The 25,181-nt window shown below is 35.5% G+C and overlaps 1 protein-coding gene across 2 annotated transcripts in view; it reads left to right on the top strand.

The window, feature by feature from the left end:
* The window catches only part of Ccdc7 (coiled-coil domain containing 7), a 196,349-nt gene that overhangs the window by 134,842 nt on the left and 36,326 nt on the right, over nt 1-25,181 (top strand). For both annotated transcript variants that reach the window (XM_069990678.1, XM_069990677.1), the window contains exons 30-33: nt 7,849-7,932; nt 13,347-13,427; nt 18,908-18,997; nt 21,908-22,006. In XM_069990678.1, coding sequence (XP_069846779.1) covers nt 7,849-7,932; nt 13,347-13,427; nt 18,908-18,997; nt 21,908-22,006 — 354 coding nt within the window. The remainder of the gene's footprint in view (nt 1-7,848; nt 7,933-13,346; nt 13,428-18,907; nt 18,998-21,907; nt 22,007-25,181) is intronic.

The raw sequence follows: 25,181 nt of genomic DNA, 5'->3' as shown, positions 1-25,181 counted from the left end.
GGATTCCTAATTTTTCCAAAACCTTCATCATAAAGGGGTTTTGGATCTTGTCGAATGCTTTTTCTGCATCTATTGAGATAACCATGTGGTTCTTATTCTTGCTCCTGTTGATGTGATGAATATTAATTGATTTCCATATATTGAACCAGCTTTGCATCTCTGAAATGAATCCTGTTTGATCGGCTTGTATGATTTTTTGGATAAATTGTTGAAGTCGATTGGCCAAAATTTTGTTGAGAAGTTTTGCATCAATGTTCATCAGGGAAATGGGTCTATAGTTCTCTTTCTTTGATGAGTCCCTGCCTGGTTTTGGGATGAGGGTTATGATGGCTCCATAGAATGTGTTCGGTAGTGAACTTTCTCTTTCAGTTTCATTGAAGAGCTGGAGGAGTATTGGTGTGAGCTCTGTTTTGAAGGCCTTGTAGAATTCCGCTGTAAAACCATCTGGTCCTGGACTTTTCTTAGCTGGGAGGTCTCTTATTGCTGTTTCTATTTCAATGCTTGTTATGAGTCTGGTAAGCTGGTTTAATTCATCTTGGTTTAGTTTTGGCATGTCAATATTTGCTAGGAAAAGGTCCATTTCTGTCAAGTTCTCAAACTCATTAGCATAAAGTTTTGAGAAGTATTCCCTTATAATGTTCTGAATCTTGGTTGTTTCCATGGTGATGTTTCCATTCTCATCTCTGAGTTTATTTATTTGGGTGTGTTCTCTTCTTTTTCTGATAAGATTTGTTAAGAGTCTGTCAATATTGTTATTTTTTTTTGAAGAACCAACTCTTTGTTTTGTTGATTCTTTCTATAGTTTTTTTGGATTCTAATTCATTTAATTCTGATTTAATTTTAATTATTTCTTTCCATCTACTGGATTGCAGTTTATCTTGCTGCTCTTTTTCAAGGAGGTTTAGATGTGTCATTAAATTGTTGGTTTCAGATCTCTCCAATTTGTTGATGTAGGAGCTCAGAGCTATAAACTTGCCTCTGAGTACTGCCTTTGCTGTGTCCCAGAGGAGCTGGTAATTTGTGTGTTCATTTTTGTTGAATAGCATGAACATTTGAATTTCCTTTCTAATCTCTTCCATGACCCACTCGTGATTCAGCAGTGTGTTGTTCAGCCTCCATGTGATACCGGACTTTCTTTGGTGGCTTTTGGTGTTGAGTTCTAATTTTATTCCCTTGTGGTCAGAGAGAATGCAAGGTATAACTTCAATGTTTCTGAATTTAGACATGTTTGCTTTGTGGCCTAAAATGTGGTCTATTTTAGAAAATGTTCCATGTGCTGCTGAGAAAAACGTGTATTCTGATGCTGCTGGGTGAAATGTTGGGTAGATGTCTGTTAAATCTAGTTGATCTATGCAGCTGTTTAGATCTGTGTTTTCTCTGTTGAGTTTTTGCCGAGTTGAACTATCTAGTGGGGAGAGTGGTGTGTTAAAATCCCCAACAATTAATGTCTTTGGATCTATATTGGATTTGAGGGAAAGCAGTGTTTCTTGGATAAATGTGGGTGCTCCATTGTTTGGCGAATAGATATTTAGAATTGTAATATCCTCCTGAAGGAGAGATCCCTTAATTAGTATGTAGCGACCTTCTTTATCTCTTCTCACGAATTTTAATTTGAAGTCTATTTTATCTGATATTAGGATTGCAACTCCCTCCTATTTATGGGGGCCGTTTGCTTGGTAGATTTTGTTCCAGCCTTTAACATTAAAAATGTGTTTGTTTTTACTGGCAAGATGTGACTCCTGCAGGCAGCAGATAGAAGGGTCTTGTTTTTTAATCCAAGTAGACAGTCTATGTCTCTTAATTGGAGAGTTCAATCTGTTAACGTTAAGAGATAGGACTGAGAGGTATTTGGGAATTCCTGTCATGTTATCTACCTTCTGGAGTCTGTGAAAACTGGTTTCTTCCTATGGTTCTTGGATTCTCAGTTTGGGTGCAGTTTCTTGGCCTTTACTGTGGTCTTGTTGGTTTTCTATGTGTTGGACATCTTTAAGAATCTTTTGTAGGGCTGGTTTGGTGGAGATGTATTGTTTCAATTTTTCTTTGCTATGGAAGGTTTTTATTTGGCCTTCAGTTATGAAGGAGAGTTTAGCTGGGTACAGTATTCTTGGTTGATAGTTGTTTGTTTTTAGGGCATGGCATACATCTTTCCAGGCTCTTCTTGCTTTGATCGTCTCTGCTGAGAAATCTGAGGTGATTCTAATTGGTTTCCCTTTATAGGTGATTAATCTTTTCTCCTTGACAGCTTTAAGGATCCTTTTCTTGGTCTGAGTTGATCCTGTGTGGATTATAATGTGAAGGTGGGATGTCCTATTCTGGTCTGGTCTATTTGGAGTTCTGAAAGCTTCTTGTATCTGAATAGGCCTCTCTTTTTGCATGTTTGGGAAGTTCTCTGCTAGGATCCTGTTAAACAAATTTCCTAGGCCATTAACTTCTGTTTCTAGGTGCTCCTCTATACCCATTATCCTTAGATTAGGCCTTCTGATGGTGTCTTCCAAGTGTTGGATGGATCTATCATATTTCTTGGACTTGTCTTGGATAGTTGTATGTTCTTTCTCTATAATATCCAGGCTGTCTTCAATCCCTGAGATTCGATCTTCTGCATGGTCTAACCTGCTGTCAAGACTTTCTACTTTGTTTTAAATTTCTTTTCCTTCTAATTGGTCAGCTTTGATGGCTTCAAATTCTTTGTTGAAGCTTTGTTTTAGATCTTGTATGAACTTCTTTACTTCCTTAATTTGGTGTACAGTGTTTATTCTCAAATCACTTAGTTGATTGTTTATGGTTTCCTTGGACTCCCATTCCTTCTGTTGGGTTCCATTCTGCATTCCCGTTGTGGTCTCCCTGACTTACTTCAGCTCTTTGTTAATGGATTCCATTAATGACTTTAGTGATCTTTGTGTATTCTCTTCCTGCTATCTCAATTCCTGTATTACTCTTTGATTAGCTTCCTCCCTTTTGTGGGATTCCTGCAGTTCTCTTTGAGTGTTCTCAGCCTGCTTCAAGCCATTCCTGCCTTTCTCTTTTAGTATTCTCAAGCTGCTCACACAAATCCTGTATCAGTTTTTGAGTAGCTTCCTCATGCTTATGATATTCCTGTATAAACTTTTGGATTGCCTCCTCTCTCTCCCTATCACGCTCATACAGAGTCCTTTGTATGCTTTCAATCTTTTCATTTATCATGTTTGCCAGCAGTGTTTGTAGAGCTATTTGGGAATTCTACTCTGGATTATTCATTATCTGTTCTGCCCCTGATTATCAAGATTGGGAATTGAGATACCTGGATTTGCCATTTTTCTTGTGTTTTTCCGGCTTACTCTGCCCTTTTGAGATGAAAATAGCACCAGTTTTGTGCTAGAACACTATCTTAAGGCAAGCATCAACCAAAGTCTGAATTTGCACAGTCAATAATCTACAGATACAATCTAGTTCAACAGATACATCTATTCAACATCAAACAACTATATGTTAATGGGCTACGAACCGCAAAGAAGAATTTGGAAGACCAGAAATTATTAGGGTTAGGGAGAAATGTGGGTAAAAAATAGGAATAGGTTGATGTGGGGAGGCACAGGGAGAGTTAACTAAGTCCTAATCTCAAAGCAGGAAATAGGTTGGGTAGGATGAAAGTAGAGAGAGAAAAAAAAGGTAGAAAGGGAAAGGGAAAAGAAAAGAGACCAGAAAAAATAGAAAAGTAAAAATTAATAAAATCATGTAGAATCAATAACAATCTATTTAGAGAAGAACGTGAATATATTGAGAGAAGGGGAGGGATATAAAGGAGATGTGAAAAACTTAAAAATAAAAATGCTTAAAATATTATATAGGTATAAAGATGTAGTACTGCTATTAAGGAATTTAAGTCTCAGAGGTTTTGAATTGAGTAATAAATTTGTGGATTAAGTGTGTACACAATGGGGGATAGGGTCTAATAGTTTATCTGAGGATGTGCAGGACAAGAATTAAGTCACATAAAGAAGAACGAAAGAGAGGAGAAGATAAAAAGGATAAGAAAGGAAGAAAAAAAGATGAGAAGTTCATTAGAGCTAAACAAAACACAAAAATATAATTAAGAAAAAAAGAGAAAGAAAACAAAAAAAGAAAGAAAAATGCACACACACGTATCCCTAAAATAAAAATTAGAAGAGGAAAAAAAAGTTTCTGGAAAACAATTTTTTTTCAAAAAAGGCAAAAATTAAAGATTAAAAAAAGTTTTAGAAAAGAAAAAAAAATTTTTGTATATAAGGTACCAAAAGAAGAAGAAGAAGAAGAAGAAGAAGAAGAAGAAGAAGAAGAAGAAGAAGAAGAAGAAGAAGAAGAAGAAGAAAAGAAAGTTCTTTGATTTTTTTGGGAGGGGTGGGAAAAATCCTGTATCTCCCTTGTGTCCATAACCAGCCTCTTGTTGGAGTCTCTGGTCTGCTTGTGGTCCTGTGGCTTGGTTGGTTTCTTAAGTCAGTTTGTTCGAACAGGCAGAAAAATGCTCTTCTTTACCCAGGATTTTGCGATCCTCCTCCCAGGCTAGTTCATTGGGAGGCAGATCTGCTTTGAGTATCACAAAAGAGGGGGATGCAGTGATGAGGCTAGGTTCTGAGTAGAGTTGAGGCCTTTCAACAGACGGTAGCTTTTCCCGGGGGCTAGTTTGTGAAAAACTCACAGAGCCCAGCCTGGAGCCATTCTCAGGGTTTCTGTTTTCTGATTTTCAATTGATTGTCGAGGCTGCTAGAGGGAGTGGCAACCTCTGGCTCTGGTTACCCAGTGAAGAAAGCCACTCCTAGGGCTGGCGCCCGAGCTGGGTGACTTTTCCCTTTGTGGAGCTGAGTCTGGCAGGTCACACTGCCGTTAAGTTCTTATGACCTGCTAAATGACTCGTTTTATTCCAAGGCTTGAGTTGGAGCTAGCAGCTCCTCCGAGCTTTGTTGGTATCCAAGATGGAGATCTCCAGTGCTGGGAGGGGGAGGGGTGGCCTTGCTCCTCTGCTCCCTGAGAAGGAGTGAGGACATCAGGCTTCTACTCACGTCGAGTCTTGGTTCCTGGGCCATCTCTGGTCTGGAAACTGCAGGATGAAGATGTTTGCTCCTTGTTGGTTCTTGCTGGTGTTGAGTAGAATCAACTCGCCTGCTGCATCTGGCTCCTTCTTCCCGGACTCTCTGTGGCTCAGGTATGGCTCCTGTGCTGCTGCCACCACCACAGCTGCCGCCACTGCGGCGGCTGCTGGCAAGAGCTTGGAAGTGTCTCCTTCCCCAATATTATACTTAATGGGGAAAAGCTACATCCAATTCTCCTAAAATCAGGAACAAGGCAAGGATGCCCACTGTCTCCACTCCTCTTCAATATAGTTCTGGAACCCTTAGCCAGGGCAATAAGGCAAGAAAAAGACACTAAAGGGATCTGCATAGGGAAAGAAGAAGTTAAACTATGCCTTTTTGCAGATGACATGATACTATACCTTCACAATCCCAAAAACTCCATCCCCAAACTCTTAGAAATCATAAATCACTTCGGGAAAGTAGCAGGATACAAAATGAACCCACAGAAAATCAATTGCCTTCCTGTACACTGACAATGTACAAGCAGAGAGGGAAATAAAGGGAGCAACCCCATTCACAATAACCTCCCCCCAAATAAAATATTTAGGAATTAACCTAATCAAAGATGTAAAAGAACTATTTAATGAAAACTATAAAAAGTTAAAGAAAGAAGTTGTAGAAGACCCTAGGAAATGGAAAGACATCCCATGCCCTTGGATAGGCTGACTTAATATAGTAAAGATGGTAATACTTTCAAAATAATATACAAATTCAGTGCAATTCCTATTAAAATCCCAATGACGTACATCACTGAAATACAGAAAACAGTCCAAAAATTCATATGGAACAACAAAAGACCTAGAATAGCCAAAACAATTCTAGGGGATAAAGACAATTTGGGAGGGCTATCCATGCCGAACTTCAAACTCTACTACAGAGCTATAATAACAAAGACAGCATGGTACTGGCACAAAAACAGACCCGAAGACCAATGGAACAGAATAGAAGATCCAGAAATAAATCCACAGGCCTACAGCCAGCTGATATTTGACAAAGGAGCCAAAGACATACAATCGAAGAAACACAGCCTCTTCAACCACTGATGCTGGGAAAACTGGGCAGCCACATGCAGAAAACTAAAAGTGGACCCCAGCCTATCACCATGCACCAACATCAACTCAAAATGGATTAAAGACCTTAACATTAAACCTGAATCTCTGAAACTACTGCAGGACAGAGTAGGAGAGACACTTGAACTAATAGGCACAGGAAGGAACTTCCTGAACAGAGTCCCAGGGTCACAACAAATTGGAGAGAGACTCGACAAATGGGACTACCTTAAAATAAAAAGCTTCTGCACAGCTAAATCTATCACAACCAAGCTAGAAAGACAACCAACTAATTGGGAAAAAATATTTACCAGCAATATATCAGACAAGGGGTTAACATCCTGTATATACAGGGAGCTCAAGAAACTAATCCCTCCCAAACCTAACAAACCAATTACTAAATGGGCAAGGGAACTAAAGAGGGACTTCTCAGATGAAGAAATAAAAATGGCAAAGAAACACATGAGGAAATGTTCATCATCCCTGGTGGTGAAGGAAATGCAAATAAAGACAACCCTGAGATACCACCTTACCCCAGTCAGAATGTCCCACATCCACAAATCAGCCAACGACAAATGCTGGAGGGGATGTGGAGAAAGAGGAACCCTATTACACTGCTGGTGGGAATGTACACTTATACAACCACTTTGGAAAGCAGTCTGGAGGGTCCTTAGAAAGCTAAAGATTGACTTCCCTTATGACCCAGTCATACCACTTCTAGGCATCTACCCTGAACAACTGGAACCAATATACAAGGACATGTGCACCTCCATGTTTATTGCAGCACTGTTCACAATAGCTAGGATATGGAAACAACCCTGATGCCCCACCACAGATGAATAGATTCAAAAATTGTGGTATCTATACACAATGGAATATTATGCAGCCATTAGAAATGACAAAATAATGGCATTTCCAGGGAAATGGATGGAGATAGAAGGAATCATGTTGAGCGAGGTAAGCCAAGAGCAAAGAGACAAAGGTACATGGTCTCCCTGATAAGTGGATGCTAAATCCAAAATGCTAGGTGATACGATAAAACTAACAGGTTTAAGAAACAAAGAACTCCCACTCATCTGGTCGACTACTAAATATCCCCATGCTGCTGATCACATGTATGGTGTATATGTGTACACCGTTACATGTTATAGACTGTGATAGACAATTTGCTCCAGGAAAGTTAGAATGAACTTGTGACTTTAAATGAGCATCATTATTCCACAATAGTGTGAAATTCAGGAAATTATGCAATCACTTAATCACAATTTTAAAAAAAAGAACCTCGGGGAAGGTAGGGAGGGAAGGGATGGTAGGGGGAAAACAATGGAGGGGGTAACAATGCTCAATAGGAAGTGTACTCATTACCTTACTCATGTAACTGTAACCCTCTGTATAGTATCTTTACAATAAAAAATTTAAAAAATTAAGAAAAGAAAAAAAGAACTTTACAACTTTGTCGCGGGGCAGGGGTTGGGGAAGATGTAGTCATGGAGGTGGGAGGGCAGGGATGATAGGGGAAAAACAAAGTCGGCAACAATGCTTGATAAGAAATGTACTCATTACCTTGCTCATGTAATCGTAACCCCTCTGTGTGGTATTTTTCACAATAAAAACTTATTTTAAAAAAATCTAATTGAGATAGTATCACACACATATACCTTCACATTCCTGTTATAATTCACATTAATTGTATTAAACTATGTTTATTTTTATAGAGAATGATGTAGAATATTTGAGAGGTGATTTTGGAAAGAATTTGTTAAAATGTGAAGTAAAGAATCTACCAAAGATGATTCCTGGTAAGAAAAACATTTATAACTTGAATTTTCTCATTTATCTTATTTTCAATTTAATTAATGTGCTTTGCTTTTTGGTTGTGGGAATTGAACTCTGGGCCTGGGTGCTGTCGCTGAGCTCTTCAGCTCAAGGCTAGCACTCTACCACTTGAGCCACAGTACCACATCCAGTTTTCTGATGGTTAATTGGAGATAAGAGGCTCACAGACTTTCATGCCCGGCCTGTCTTTGAACCACGATCCTCAGATCTCAGCCTCCAGAGTACCTAGGATTATGGGCATGAGCCACTGGTGCACAGCATTTAATGTGCTTTTAATAACAATGACTCATATGTGATATTGTGACACAGGAAAGGTCTTCATGGGTACACTCATATAGTAATACTTTTACTTATTAAAAGTGAAAATTATATAGTAGTGTTTTCCAAATGCTATATTAGTTATTTTCTACATCCAGATTAGGTAGAAAGTTTCTCTGACGTACAAAAGTAGGAAGGGTGGATGATTGAAGTGATGAAAGAAAGCTGGCAGTACTGCATTACCTAATAATTCCCTATGTGCATTAACATTGCCAAGTATAGTAGTAATATCTCTGCTGAAGCAGGAACTTCTAATTGAGTAATAGGTTAGAATTATGCTACTGTTTTTAGACTTCGAGTAGCAGTGATGTATAAAATTTTCAATATGAAAGTAACTAGGAAAAGTATATATTTTCACTTTTTCTGGGCCTGGGCGCTGTCTCTGAGCTCTTCACTCAAGGCTAGCACTCTACTACTTGAGCAGTATTAGAAATAAATTCCTTGAGTTCTGGTGTGACACTGAAAGGACTGAGAGCCTAAGATGGCATGTGGGGAAGAACCTAAATGACATACGGAATGAACCACACTCACTTAAAAGTGATTCTGAACCACGTGCTGGTGGTTAACACCTGTAATCCTAGCTATTTGGGAGACTGAGAGCTGAGAATCACAGTTTAAAGCCAGCCCTAGCAGGAAAGTCTTTGAGGCTCTTATTTACAATTAACCATCAAAAAAAAACTGGAAGTTCCTCAAATAGTAAGTGCTGGCCTTAAGCAAAAATACTCAGGGACAGCACTCAGGCTCTGAGTTCAAACCCCAGGACTGGCCCCCAAAAATAAAATAAAATAAAATAGCTGTGTCCTTACCCAAGGCTGGTCTTGCAAAATTGCAGCATTAATCTTCACCCCACAAACATAACAATAGTCAATAAAATAATTCAGCCAAATTACTAAACAAATCCACAGGAGGAAAAACAATAACATATGCTTGAAGAAGAAAAAATCATACCCAGAGCTGAGCCACTATATATATCTAAAATACTCATGTTTTAACATAATTAATTATTTGAAGAAACCCATATACTGGAAACTGTGTAAAACAGGAAAATGAAAGGCACAAAATTAATTTTAGATAAGCATAATTTGTTAGACTGAAAAGAGAAAGACCACAGAGCAGTTTCCATAGAGCTTTTCTTGTCTTTTCTTTTTGAATATTTTTATTGTCTTTAGTTGTACAAAGGAATTGCCCATTGACCAGGACAGTTTATAAATTCAGTGCATCTTGATCAATGTCATTCTTTTCAACATTCTCACCCACCCTCCTAATCCACTTTTCCCTTATCATAATTTTAGGTTACATTTTGATTTTTTTTGTCGTTTAACAAAGTGGTTTATGGGTACAATGGATCTGGACCTGTCACCATTTCAACATCTTCATCCTCCTTTAACTCACCTCTTCCCTTATATTTCTCAAATCTGTGGTATATATGATGAATTTGTGTCTGCATTCTCCCCAATTCTTTCCTTCATTCCTCTATCCCTCTCCCTTTGGCCCTTCCTGGTACTTAGTTTGTTGTGCTTTGACTTAGTCCTCTTTAAAAAATTACACTACTTGCACTCTCCATAGATTCTATTATATTTTATCTAATTCATGTGTAACCCTTCACTTACCACCAGTGTGTTTACTTCTAGATTTATAGGCACCATAGACATATGAAGAAATGTTCAACATCTCTGGCTATAAATGTATATCAAAATAACATTGAGATTCCACTTTACCCCAGTTATGATATACAGTATCAAGAAAACTAAAAAATAACAAATGCTGGCATGGATGTGGCCTAAAGGAAACTACTACACTTTTGGTGGGAAGGCAAGCATGTTTAACCACTGTGCAACTCAGTATGGAGGATCTTCAAAAAACTAAACATAGAGCTACTCTATGACACAGCAATTCCATCCTTCACATTTATACAACAAACAAAAATCAAGGCTACACAACCATGTTCATTACATTATTTACCATATCCAAGATAATCAGTCAGACCAATTGCCTTTCAATAGATGAACAGATAAAAAATGTGGTAGATATACACAATGAAATTCTACTTATCCATCAGAAAAATGAATGATATTGTATCATTTGTAAAGAAAAGACTTAGAAAAAAATTATATTAAGCACAGCCAGCCAGACCCAGAGAATCATAGTTTGCATGTTTTTCCTCATTTGTGGTAGCTAGAATGTGTCTATAAAATCTCCAGAATTAAAAATTAAATGAAATTGTGATGGTGATCTTTCAACAAATATTCTATCTACAGAGATAGAAAATGTTTTACAAAGAGCAAAATGGGAAGTAATGTTAAAAAAGTCAAATACTCTAAGAAAAATATTCACTAATGTTCAAGGTCATTTAAATACTTGGAGGAGAGAATGAGCACACACATATGGGACATTAGACAGAGAAGTGAGAGAAATAACTTAAAAATACCTAAAGAAATTATAGCTGAGATTTAAAAAATTCTTTAATGATAAATATGAATCTTTGCATACAATGTTAATAAAATCTAAGTACAATGAAGAAAGAAACCCACATCATAATAAAAAATGTAGAAACAGAGAAAAATCTTAAAAGCAGTAAGGAAGAGCCCATATATATAAAGGAAACCATGTTGTATTAGTCTGGGATATCTAGAAAATTATACTAAGTAAGAAAGGTAGATATAGATTATGAATAAACATGCAGGAGAGATGTTCAGTAGAGGTATTAGCTTACATTATTATCAAAACTGAGAAATATCACAAATAGTCTTTTCTACAAGACAGAGGCCCTGGAATGCTGGTAGAAGACCTCAGTTAAACAGGACTGAGAACCTAGGAGGCCACTGGTATAAGAACTAAGGTACAAAGAACAAGGAATCTGGAGAATTCTAGTTCCAAGAAAAGAGATAGATAGAATGAGACATGAATACAAAAATAGAGATAAAAATAGATATACTCACAGACACATAGATGGAGATGTCAAAAAAAATGGTCAGAGTGTCATGTGCCTGTCATTTCAGCTATAGCAGAAACATACACAGAATAACAATGCAGGAAGACCTAGGCATAAAGAATTAGGCATAAAACATAAGCAGACAAATCCAGCGCTGGTGGTTCACACCTATAATCCTAGCTGCTGAGAAGACAGATATAAGGATCATAGTACAAAGCCTGGACAGGAAAGTCTTTATGATCCAGGCAGGAAAGTCTTTATGCCCAATTAACCACCAGAAAACTGAAGTGGAGCTATGGCTTAAAGTGATAAAGCTCTAGCCCTGAGCAGAAAGAGCTCAGGGACAGTGCCCAGGTCCTGAGTTCAAGCCCCATGATCAACAAAACAAAACAAAACAAAAATCAGACAAAAGAATGAAGACAAGGCTGAGTGGTATAATGCTTGAGTTCAGAGCCCTCTGAGCTCAAATACAAATAGCACCAAGACAAAAAAATATATTCCATAAGGCTAGGCATTTTAAGTGGGTACATTTTATTATACATCATAAAATTTTAATACACTAGTAGAGTGAAAAGAGCTTGAATTAATTGAAGCAAAAATAAAATAAAATAAAATAAAAAAGCAATGAATGGATATTGTATACAAGAAAAAATATAACCTGTACTGGATCAGAAATTTCTACAGTACATGTTTTTAAATTCCTAGTATATAAGTAGATCCACCTGCAGTTCATCCCATTTCTTCCCTACTTATATAGAGGTTATTTATTTGTTCATTTTAAATGAATCCATACTGTTCATGTTTACCAACTGGAGAAAAAAACAAACTAAAATCAACTGCTGAGGTTCCAGTTTTGAATTATGCATTTGTATTGAATGAAATACTTTTTTAAATGACCAAACCATATTTTTACTAAACTCTTTTTTACTTACTTACTGAATTTTTTTTCAGTTGTGTTTTAGTAATTATGTAGCAGTCAGAGAAAATTACAGTTGTTGTACATTTGAGTGGTAAACATTATAATGGAACAATATATATTTTTTCATGGAATCACCCATCCTTCAAAGTAGAAAATTGCTACTCTGTAGTTTTCAAATAATGACAGTTTTCCAGTCACAAATATATGTTCCATCCACAAATTATTAAGAACAGTCAGTAGCCTCATATATCTAATGCTAATCATCCCCTTTCTAATATGAATTTTCAGGTCTTTTTTTTTTGCTACTAAACCTAGTCAATGTTTTCTAATTCTAACAAAAGTATAAAAAATATATAAACACTGATGTAAAAGAGATCCAGTGACAGGTCTGGTGTCATTTTGAAAAACTACTGATACTTCTTTGGATAAAGCTAAAAACATGAGGGGACATTTTGCTTTCAGTTCAACAAATACTTTGCCATTTTTTCCATCACTGATTCTACATGATTTCCAGTTAAAATTCTCTAAAGAGGAATGACAACATTCCTGGATAAATCAAGGAAGGTCTGCCTCTGCAAAAGCATAGGTTGGTCTGTGTAAAAACAAGGTCAATTCCATTTCATCAAGTACATATTACAGAAATAGTGTCATTTTAATGTAAATTGGAAAGATATATTGTTACTATAACAACACTATAGAACAATTTCAACGGTCATGAATGGTATTGTATAGAAATCAGGTAGCAACAAAGATGTGCTTCATTTTGCCTATTTCTGGATAGAATACATTGACTAATTTGTAAACATTTTTGGAGCTTGAACTCTAGGCCTGGACTCTGTCCCTCAGCTCTTCAGCTCAAGGCTAGTGCTCTACCACTTGAGACACAGAACCACTTCCAGTTTTCTGGCCATTTATTAGAGATAAGAGTCTCATGGACTTTCCTAGCCCCGGCTGGCTTCAAACTGTGATCCTCAGATCTCAGCCTCCTGAGTAGCTAGGATTACGGGCATGAGCCACTGGCACCCCCAGTGGTAAACATATTTTTAAGCCTGAGAATAATGTAATTTCTTCCTAGCAACTTCAGAACTTTGACTGTTGTTCTCTAATCTGTAAGTGCAAATATTTTACATCAATACTATACAAATACACACGTGTGAACATTTGCATATTTATAATAACATAAAGTCTTTTGATATGTTTATTTATAGGAATTGGTATGGCTGAATTCCCAGATGTACCCAGAAATGAAATGAAGAAAGAATTCAAAACAATATTACGGAATCCCTCTTGTAAGAACAATAATTGTTTAGAAGTTAATGTTTTAACGAATTTGTTTTATCTAGTGTTATAGGGTTTTGTGTGTGTGTGTGTGTGTGTGTGTGTGTGTGTGTGTGTGTGTGTGTGTGTGTTTTGTTTTTTTTTGGTGTGGGGCTTGAACTCTGGGCCTGGGCACTGTCCCTCAGCTCTTCAGCTCAAGGCTAGCGCTCTTCCACTTAAGCCACAGCACCACTTCTGGCTTTTTTTTTTTTTTTGCTTATGTGGTGCTGAGGAATCGAACCCAGGGCCTCATGCATGCAAGGCAAGCACTCTACCACTAAGCCAACTTCCCAGCCCTGTTACAGATTTTTTAACAAGAACAATAGATACAAATTTTTATTTAATGGGTAAATTATTAACGATTAACTTATCCATTTAGAGTGTAATCTAGTAAAACCAATTGTAGAATAATCTTAGAAGATACTCTGTGGAGATACATAAAATATATCCAATTCTGCCTATTCACTACCTATTTCAGAAGTTTTCTTTAATTTGTATGTTTGGAATGGCCAACTGATAAAATAAGAAGAGGACGTCTTAAGTAAAGTAGGAAACCCTTTTCTTATTTTCTGTACTTTAGTTCACTACATATGATTAAGATGGTCATGTAAGAGCACAAAATTACTCATTCACATTTTTTCAGATTACACAATTCAATTTAATGCTGAAGTTACATTGATAGATATATTTCTTGATCGTTGGTATAATATCCAAAGAAGACATTTTAACAAAGAAATAATGGAAAAGACATTTAAGAACAACTTTGCTCAAATCATTGTCATGTAATAAGCAGTTTGCATACTCAGTGAGGTGGATGGTAGGAACAACTGAGAGATTTCACATAACAGAGGGGGAAGATTTAAGTAAACTCTCTTCCACAGCACTAAAATGAAATAGGCAAGCAAAGAGAACAGAGAAAACAAAAAAGAGGAAAATAAGTTAACGTCCAGATTTTAGATTACCTAGAAATCATGGTTATGGGCGCTGTTTCAACTGGCGTACCTGCCTTAGTGCTGCTCAGTACCAGAAAGAAACAATATTTTCAGGATCCACTAGTGGAACCACAGAAAGAAATTCACTAAATTAGAGTTATATTCACAAGGGACTATATGCAGTCCCTATGCTAAATTGATCAATGTAAAAAGGAAAACCATCTCAAAGTGAATGGAACAGCCTTCAAGCCTATTAATATTATGAGGACCACAAATGAAAAACAAAACAAAACAAAACACATGGAGGGAAGATTTTGAGATATGGAAATACACAGGGAACTCATTTACTAACCCTTTTGAGACTGTTAATTAAAGTATGCCCTTCAGTAATGTAGTATGATAGGCAGGAATGAATAGGTGAAAGTTTTATTGTATATACCTAACTCAAGAGCCAGGCACCAGTGGCTTAAGCTTGTAATCTTAGCTACTCAGGAGGCTGAGATCTGAAGATCACAATTCAAAGTCAGCCAGAGCAAGAGAGTCTGTGAGACATATCGCCATTTAACCACTAGAAAACTGGAAGTGACACTCTGGTGGCTCAAAGTGACAGAATGCTAACCTTCAGTGAAAAAGCTCAAAGACAGAACGCAGACCCTGAGTTCAAACTCTATGACTGACCAAAAAGAGAATTTAACATTATAGGTATATGTATATATATGTGTGTGTATGCATATGTATATATATATGTATATGTAAGTTTACACACATTGTGTTAAGAGAGACAATGATTGCCAAGTAGTTATTGTAAATATATTCAAATAATTAATGCAAATAATTTGGGATCAGTAATAGTTTGAAATCAGGGACTTGCACTTGCTCAGGAAGTGCTCTCGCACTGAAGTACCACTCTAGTCCTTTGCTGAGTTGATTAATTTTCAGATACCATTTAATCTCTTTCTTAGAAAACATTATGTCATTATTTTATAGGAAGAATACATTCCATTTTTTAAATTCATAGCTAATAAGACAGTATAAGCTATCATACTAAGCATCTTCAAATTAAGATGGAGCCTTATAGACTTTTAGGCCAGTCTGATTTAGAATCACACTTTTCCTTGATCCAGCAAGGGTTACAGTTACAAGCCATTGATGACTGATTAGAAACATTCCCTAAAGAAGAAAAATGAATTGCAATATCTCATGAAATAAAATGTCAAATTTGTACTAGAAAATAATGTCCAAAAGTAATCAAATGGTAAACTGGTAATTGAAAAAAATATAGTAAATGCAAGAAAATTTCACAAGAAACTACTCAGCAAATTTGACATATCCAATATATAAGGAATGGAGAGAGTAGAAAAGGAAATGTTGGAGAAGAAAATGTATATGTCTTAATAGTTTGAAAAATATTTTTGGTAAATAGTAGTGAGATTAGTACAAACTAAGCATAATAAACAAAAATAGACTATTTCTAGGAAAAAATGTTAAAATCAAACTTTAACAAGCACAAAGTTAAAAACACCTCATTATGTAAAAATGAATTCCAGTATGAATAACATCTTACTTGGGTAAGAAACTATGAAGGTTTCTAAAAGTAGTATGCAATGTTCAATATGTTGAAAGAACAAACTACCAACAAAGTTTGTAACTTTCAGAAGGGAAAGTGAAATAAAGAGATGGCTAAAAAAATTTCTAGTAAAACTTTTTTTTCCAATAAATTTTAAAGACTTTTCTCAGGACAAATAATGTTAATAGCAATTTGAATTACTCCCCTGAAAAGAGTACATATTAGAAAATACTTTTAGGGCTGGGAAAGTGGCTCAGTGGTAGAGCGCTTGCCTTGTATACATGAGGCCCTGGGTTCGATTCCTCAGCACCACATAAGAAAAAAAAAAAAGCCATAAGTGGTGCTGTGGCTCAAGTGGTAGAGTGCTAGCCTTGAGCTGAAGAGCTGAGGGACAGTGCCCAGGCCCAGAGTTCAGGCCCCACAACCAGAAAAAAAAAAGAAAATACTTTTAAAATCTGAATATCTTTTTGTAGTATTATTATGAAATCACGGTCTTCCACATGATGGTATCATAAATGTACTGAAATTCCATTTTTATAGTGTTGGGAATCAACAAAACAAAGAGTTGGTTCCTTGAAAAAATTAACAAAATTTACAGACCCTTAGCAAATCTGACAAAAAAGAGAACACACTTAAATAAAATCAGAGACAATCATGACAGAAACAAGCAAGATTCAGAATATTATAAGGGAATACTTTGCAAACCTTAATGCCAATAAATTTGAGAATCAGGAAGTAATGGGAAGAATTTCTAGCAAACTAAACCAAGAAGATCTAGACCAACTAAATAGATACATATCAAGTATTGAAATAGAAATGGCAATAAAGACCTCCCATCCACAAAAGCCCAGGACCAGATGGATTCACAGCCAAATTCTATAAGGCTTTCAAAAAAGAACATACTACAATACTCCTCAAACTCTTCAATGAAACTGTATAGGAAGGATCACTACCAAACTCATGTAAGAATCAAGCATAATCATCATTCCAAAATCAGACAGGGACTCATCAAAAAAAGAAAACTATAGACCCATTTCTTTGATGAAATCAATTCAAAATTTCCCAATAAAATTCTGACCAACTAAATTCAAAAATGAACAAATATTATACACTATGATGAAATTGGGTTCATTCCAGGGTTGCAAGATGGTTCAATATACTCAAGTCAATTAATATGAGGCAACACATTAACTGAGGCTAGGACAAGAACCACATGATCATCTCAATAAATGCAGAAAAACATTTGACGAGATCCATCATCCCTTTTTGATGAAAGCTCTGGAGAAACTAGGAATCTACAGAACATTCCTCAATATAATAAAGGCTATACATGACAAACATACAGACAGCATTTTACTTAATGGTGAAAAGTTAAAGCCATTTCCTCTAAGATCAGAAAGGAGACAAAGATGTCTGCTCTCCCTACTCCTCTTCAATATAGTATTAGAATCTTAGCTAGTGCAATAAGGCAAGAGGCAACTATGAAGGGGATCCAAATAGGGAAAGAAGTAAAACTCTCCCTCTTTGCAAATGACATGATCCTGTATTTAAAGAACCCTGTCGACTCTATTCCTAAGTTACTTGAGCTGATCAGAAACTTTTGGAAAGTATCAGGGTGTAAAATGTATCCACAAAAAACAAAAGCTTTTCTCTATGCCAACAATGAGAAGAGCAAGGCTGAAATCAGGAAAGCAACTCCTTTTGTTTTTTTGTTTTTTTGTTTTTGGTCCGGTTGTGGGGCCTGAACTCTGGGCTTGGGCGCTGTCCCTCAGCTCTTCAGCTCAAGGCTAGTGCCCTACCACTTGAGCCACAGCGCCACTTTCGGTTTTTTTCTTTTTGCTTATGTGGTGCTGAGGAATCGAACCCAGGGCCTTATGCATGCAAGGCAAGCACTCTACCACTGAGCCAACTTTCCAGCCCAGCAACTCCTTTTGTAATAGCCTAAAAAAATGATGGCAAAAAAACCCTGGGAATTTACTTAACCAAAGAAGTAAAGGACTTCTATAATGAAAACTTTAAAAACCTGAAAAAAGAAATTAATGTAGATCTAAGGAAGTGGATAAACCTCCCATTCTCCTGAATTAGGAGGAATAACATCGTGAAAATGACAACACTGACACAGGCTATCTACAAATTCAATGCAATACCCATCAATATTCCAATATCATTCACTAATGAAATAGAGGAAGCAATCCAAAAATTCATATGGAATAATATGGAATAGCAAATACAATATATCTTTGGACATAAGTGAATTAGGTAATTAATGATAATTGTTCCTTTTGAACAGAAAACCATTGCAATTGTGACCTCACTATGTTTCGTGTGGTAATTTCAAGTAATATTCTAATCTTTATATTTCTTACTTTGTCTTGAACTTTAAAAATAAAGTACAGAAATTATAGTAATAAAGGAATGTAGAAGAAAGTTATTCCATTGGTTACTCAATGTGTCAGCAACATTTATACTTTTTAAGTTATAGTAAAATACTTATAATGGTTCAGTAATTTCACTCTTGAAATTATATACTATAGACATGTACATATATAATATGCATGTGTGTAGTATGAATGCATGTACGTATGTATGTAAACATATATTGTTTCAATTCAACTCATATATTCCCTTGGTATGAAATTGCTGTTTAACTCAGGAGCATTTAAATTTGTATGACAAATGGCATTATATGAAAGAAACATTATGGAATGTTACTGTTGCATCAATTCTTTTGACTTGTAGTTTTATGATGTTTAAATAAATATATGATATGTAAACAATGTATGTTTTAATATAATGAGTTCTATCTGATAGCTAAGTGCCCTCCTAATTCTAAGCTTTGGTAATTCTGCAAAGTGTTACATTGTAACTCTTCTATCATAACAAATGCTAGTTAAGTTAATGTTATTCATATAAACTTTTACCGAGTATTTTGAAATATGTTTCAATTCTCTAGTGACTACCACAGAACTCTTCACGGACAATACTGAGGGTGGTATGATAAATGGGGGAGCCAGTTCTTCAACAATGAATCTCTCTGGAAAACGTAAGAATGATTTATCTTGAAGTTTATGTTCTATGAATAATTTTTTAATTGCATTTTATTGTAAAGGTTCTATACAGAGAGGTTACAGTTACATGAGTAAGGTAATGAGTACAGTTCTTGTCAAGCATTGTTACTATCCCTTCCCTCCTCCATCTCCCTCACCTTCCTCACTCCCCCCAGCTCACTGCTGAAGTAAAGTTCTTTTCCAACATAGTGTCTTGTGAGTCTCATTGTTGCAATGGTTTCATCATTTTGTTATTCCCTTCCCCTCCCCCAATTAGACAAATGCAGGGTACAAAAATCAAGTACAGTGACAACAGGGGATATGCCATAGTGGGAAGAACATACAAAGGGAAAAAATCACATAGTACATTAAAAACAACAACAACAAAGAAAGACCTCTTGGGGTTCATTTTGCTTAGCCTTATCCTTTATTGGGGGGGGGGCTGGTCATGGGGCCTGAACTCTGGGCCTGGGCGCTGTCCCTCAGCTCTTCAGCTAAGGCTAGTGCTCTACCACTTGAGCCACAGTGCGCCAACTTAGCCTTATCTTATAGTCATATGTACATAGCTTTTGAGCTTTTTTTTCTCATCTGATAAAATTATCCTAGACATATACTAATTTCTATGAATAATTCTTAAAACTAAGTGAAATATGAGTCTTCAACAATATTGTTTACATGCTAATATTCCACAGGTAAAATTCTTTATTAGTATCATTCTATAATAAAAATGTACCTAATATACTAAAAACATTGACTCAACATTACTTGCTTTAAAACTCACCCATTTAGAAAAATAATCCATGAGCAATCCAATGTTTTAGTGATATTAGAATAGGTTTGCTATTGGCATTTCCAATGCTATTGAACTGCTTTTCAATTTTTGAAAAGTTATGTTGAATTTGCTAAGGCAGAAAGTCTAGCTGACAAATGAAGTAATAAGAAAACAATGATGATTTTATGCATTAATGTCTTATTTGTTTTATGTGCTACAATAAAATATCAGGCAAACTTGTGGCTATCTTACTAGTGATTAGGATATATTAAAATGTAAAAAAGAAAAGAAAAGTTTGAAATGTGTCTACAATGAAAATGCATAAATGAATATTCTTTGGAATAGTATGGAGTTTGAATAAAGGTAAGAAAGAAACTTAAGAGAAGAATAATTGCAAATCAAAATCAAAATCTGGAATTTGAGAGTAAGTGTGTGGATAGTGGAACTATCATTGTATGGCTTTATTTCCTAAATTGTATTCAAATATAAGCTCATTTCAAAACAAAGATGTCTTCTCACAACCTCAATAAGATACGGGTACTAGCTACATTATACAAAATAAAAGCAAAATCATTTATGGAATACCAAAGTAAAGGTAATATACAATTGTAAAAAGACTAAATAGGTTTTCATAGTATAGTTATTTTTACTTCTGATGAAATATTTTAAAAAGTCAAGAAATATTAAGACTATCTCAGCTCAAGTTGCTGTAATGCAAATACTTTACATCATACATAATTTACAGAAATTTATTTAGTACATTTTAGTAACTAGATATTTTCTAGAAGCAAGGTATTGAATTCATATAGCACTCTGACTCTGACATGTCTTTTCATGAAGAAGGACATGGCAGGTGTCCAAATCCTTCTTTTATGAGAGTACTAACCCAATCATGAGAGCTGATTCCATATGTGTTAATCCCCTGCTAAGGATTGTCAACCCAGTATTAATTTATGGTGATTAACTTTCAACATATGAAATCAGGGAGAAACACAAATCCAGATACTCACGAGCATGTATACAAACACATCCCTTTGTATGCTATCATAATATTATTTCTTTTCTCTCAGATTTTATTCTATTTAGTCACAAATTACATATATTATTCTATGAAACATTTTCTTTAACAAGTTGTCATGGCTACTTTATTTTTAATTTACTATTTCCAAGTGGATTCCTTCCATTTTTTTCTTCTGCCCAATAAGCTATATCACTCCAGGTTAATCATAGCAAATATACACACATTTCATTTTGCAGAAATCATCATGCAAAATGTTTTCCCTTCACATTTGGCATTTCTCTTCTAATTTTTACATTATATAAAATAATTTGAATTTCACAGTTCAGTTGTTGAAATTAGAGTTGCCATTTAAGATAGTCTACTAAACCACCCATATCCAAAATTATGCTCAACTTTATAATATCCAGCTGCATCAAAATATCTTCTTACTGATAATTTTGCACACACATTTTCATGAACACAATACAGAGTATCCATAAATCTGACAGTATAAAATATGTTGTATATTTTTTACTTTCAGTTATTTACAATCCACACTTCCCCTGTTCTGATAAATGTGAATGGTCAGTTTAAGCTATGATTTCTGAATTATGTCATGTCAATTATTTTGTCAGACTAATTACCATTTTACTACATTTCTTACTCTTTGATTTCAGTTTGACCTGTAGGAAATTATGAAAGAATGTGAGATTTACAAAATTCCATTTGATGCAACTATTCTATATAGGTTATCTTAATTTTATAACAGGGAGGATGAGAAAACCTAAGCTAACACACTGGTTGAATTGGAGCAGGGATAATTTTGTGGATCATGCATAAATCGTTGTGTTCTAAGAGTACCATTCTAAATGTATCATTTCAAATGTAGAATACAGATCAAATACAGAAATCATTATTTGTTGCAAAGTAGAATGATGTTGCAGGAAAGTCTTATTTCAATAAGACAGAGCCAAGTCATGGAAAGGAAAATGATAGTCACCTTTATAGAAATTAAACTCTTAGCATACAGGAAGAAAAGCATAAATGTATTAATAAAGACTAATACATAGTTTGAGAAAAGTGTTTGAACAGTCAGAATACTCATACTTATTTTCTTTCTAAATTATATTTTAGGTATGAGTTTCTTAAAAAAGAGAACTAGGTCAATGCAACAATCAATACGAACTAAACTTCCAACAAGAGTGGTCAATTTAACATTATTTTACAATCAAGGTAAAAAATAGTATAAAAATATAAAATAAGTATAAGCATATAGTATTAAATATGCCTTTATATTTACTCTTTTGGGATCTTATGCTTTTTTGTTCAATGAAAGTAATATTTATTTGGTCATTATTCTCTCAAGAATATTTCATTTTTACTACTACTAACTATATCTTTATATATATCTCTATATATTATCTCTATATATTATACATATATGTGTACATTTACTGCATCTAGTAAAGAAAATTGCAAGATCCTGGAATGATTATACCTATAGGTGTAAATGCTAGCTAGTCAGAATATAGAGGCAGAAGGGTTTCAGTTTTAAGATCAACCTGGGCAAAATGAGAAAACTTGTATTACATAAAGTAAAACCAAAAGGGCTATAGTCATGGGCAAGTGATAAGGACCCCTATTTTGAATATGTAAGACCCTGAAGTCAATCTTGTAATGTCAAGATATAGATATAGATATGGATAGATACAAATATATGCTAGTATTGTTAAACTCAGGGCATTGCATTTTAATGTTCCCATTTTCTCTTAAGACTGGCACTCTACCACTTAAACTGCACCTCTACTTCCAGATTTTTGCTGATTAATTGGCAATCAGAGCCTCATAAATTTTCCTTCCTGGGATGACAAACGAACTTTACAACTTGAGGTGGGGGGGAGGATTGGGTGGGGGGGGAGGGAGGATGGGAAGGGATGGGAAGGGTAAACAACGGAGGAGGCTACAATGCTTGATAAGAAATGTGCTCACTAGCTTGCCCATGTAATTGTAACCCCTCTGTACAGTATTTTCACAATAAAAAAATCTTCATATCTCAACTTTTTGAGTTGCTAGGATTACACTCAAGAGCCTTCGACAGCCAATGAGAAATATCTGTTTAAGTCTATTACTCATTTTTAATTGGGTTACTATTACTATTTTTTTGTCGGTTGTGGGGCTAGAACTCTGGGCCTGGGCACAGTCCCTCAGCTGTTCAGGCTCAAGGCTAGTGCTCTACCACTTGAGCTACAGTGCCACTCTTTTTCTGAGTGATTTATTGGAGATAAGAGTCTTTACGAATTCTTCCTGCCCTGGTTGGCTTTGAACTGCTATCTTGAGTAGCTAGGATTACAGGCATGTAATCCTTACTGGATACCTTTTTATTAGTTTCTTTCTGTACATTGATCATATGTAAAGCATATTCTTCACAAATATTTTTCATGTTGTCTCTTTGAAAATGGTTTCCTTTGCTGTGAAGTTCTTTAGTATGATATGATCACCTTTGTTTATGTGTGTGGTTTAATCTTAAGTGTTTTAAGATCTCTTGCCTTCAAAGTTTTGCTCATTACATTATTCTGCTGACACCCTCCTATGATTTTCTTCCAGTCATTTCATATATTACATTGAAATCCTTCATCTATTTTAAGTGATTTTGGTAACTTGTGAATCATTAGAGCCTCTTTCCATCCTTCTGTGTATCCTATTTTTACCAACACCAAGTATTAAGATCAACATGACTCAAGAGTGTACTCTTAGCAATTCATTGGAAGTTAGTTGGCCACAGATATGTGAGGGACTTGAGTTCTACTAGTCAATGTGTCTTGGTTTAGGAAAATACCATTATCTTTTGATAATGCAAGTTTGTAGTCTATTTTGAAGCTTTGTAGTCTATTTTGGAGGCAGGTTGTTTTATTTCACTCAAGATTTTTTTTGGTTCTTTGAGCTATTTTGTGCTTCCCTACTAATTATAAGAATTATATTATAATTGATATTTTGCTGGGGATTTCATTAAATATGTAGATTTCTCTTGGAAGTATGGACTTTTTTGCCCTTTTGCTTTATTAATATGGGGTGAGTTTACAGATACATTGTCAAATTGTGAGCTCTTTTGGACCACTTTATGCACGATATGGTCACCTTCATTTTTTTTTACTTCTTTTTTATTGTCAAGGTGATGTACAGAGGGGTTATAGTTACATAAGTAAGGTAATTAATACATTTCTTGCCAACTTTGTTACCCCTTCCCTCATTTGTCTCCTACCTTACCTCCCCACCATTTTCCCCTCCCAATTTGTACATATTGTCTTGTGAATATTGCTGTTGCATTGGTTTCCCCCTTGTCTTTGTCTCACCATTCTGTTGTTCCCCTTCCTTTCCCTAATTCAGATAAACCTTTATACAATACCAGGGTACCAAAATCAAATACAGTGGGCATTTTAACAATATTAATTCCTCCCATCAAGAATAGGAAAAATCTTTCTTTTGTTTGATGTCATTTATTTCAGAGACTTTTGATTTCAGTTTAGAAATCTGTCTTTATTCCTGGGTATAGTTTTGAATTCAGTTTTCTTTGTATATTTATTTTTGGGTACATTTTCTTGCTATCAATTTTAATACAGGCATATCCAAATTTTGGTGTTTAGTCAGGAGCTGGTGTATTCATAGCTACACAGGAGAATGAAATCTCAGGTTCAAAGTTCAAAGACAGCCTGGGAAGAAAAGCCCATGAGATTCTTTTCTCCAATTAACCAAAGAAAGAGCAGGCATAATTATTTTACTAGAGATTTTAGAGAAAAAGCTTTTAATTTTGCTCACTGAGTATAAGCTGATATTTGTTTTTATATAAATTTTATTTAATTGGTATATTTTCAGAATTTACATCATGATGTGTCCAATTAGCTAATAATTGATTGTGAATATTTTCATCTACATTCCCAATAGCTTTCTTTTTGTATATGTCTGTGTCCTGTTTGAGGGTATAGAAAAGCTAGCTATGTAGATTGACTTTAGAAGCATTCTTTTTTTTTAATTTAATTTTTTTTTGTGAACATACTGTACAGAGGGGTTACAATTACATGAGCAGGATAATGCATACATTTCTTATCAAGCATTGCAGCCTCCTCCTTTGTTTACCCTTCACATCCCTTCCCAGCCTCCCCCTCCCACCCCCACCCAATCCTCCTCGCCTTCTCACCCCCGCCCCCCCCCAGCCGCACCAACATTGTAAAGCTCGTTTTCGACTTCCCCTGTCCCTGTGCAACAGGTTTGGACCTGTGGACTACTTAGTACTTCTCTTTGTTTCTCATTGGTTTTCAGCAATAGTTGGTTTTTAACAATAGTTAACCACTGTCTCTTTCTGTCTTTAGAATATAATGTGTCCTTTTCACCCCTGATGCTTCATTCATGGAGT

The sequence above is a fragment of the Dipodomys merriami genome, unplaced genomic scaffold (genome assembly GCF_024711535.1).
Source record: "Dipodomys merriami isolate MVZ:Mamm:240054 unplaced genomic scaffold, mDipMer1.0.p SCAF_4, whole genome shotgun sequence".
Lineage (NCBI taxonomy): Eukaryota > Metazoa > Chordata > Mammalia > Rodentia > Heteromyidae > Dipodomys > Dipodomys merriami.
Note: the sequence above shows the minus strand (reverse complement) of the source record. Positions and strands in the feature narration are given on the sequence as shown.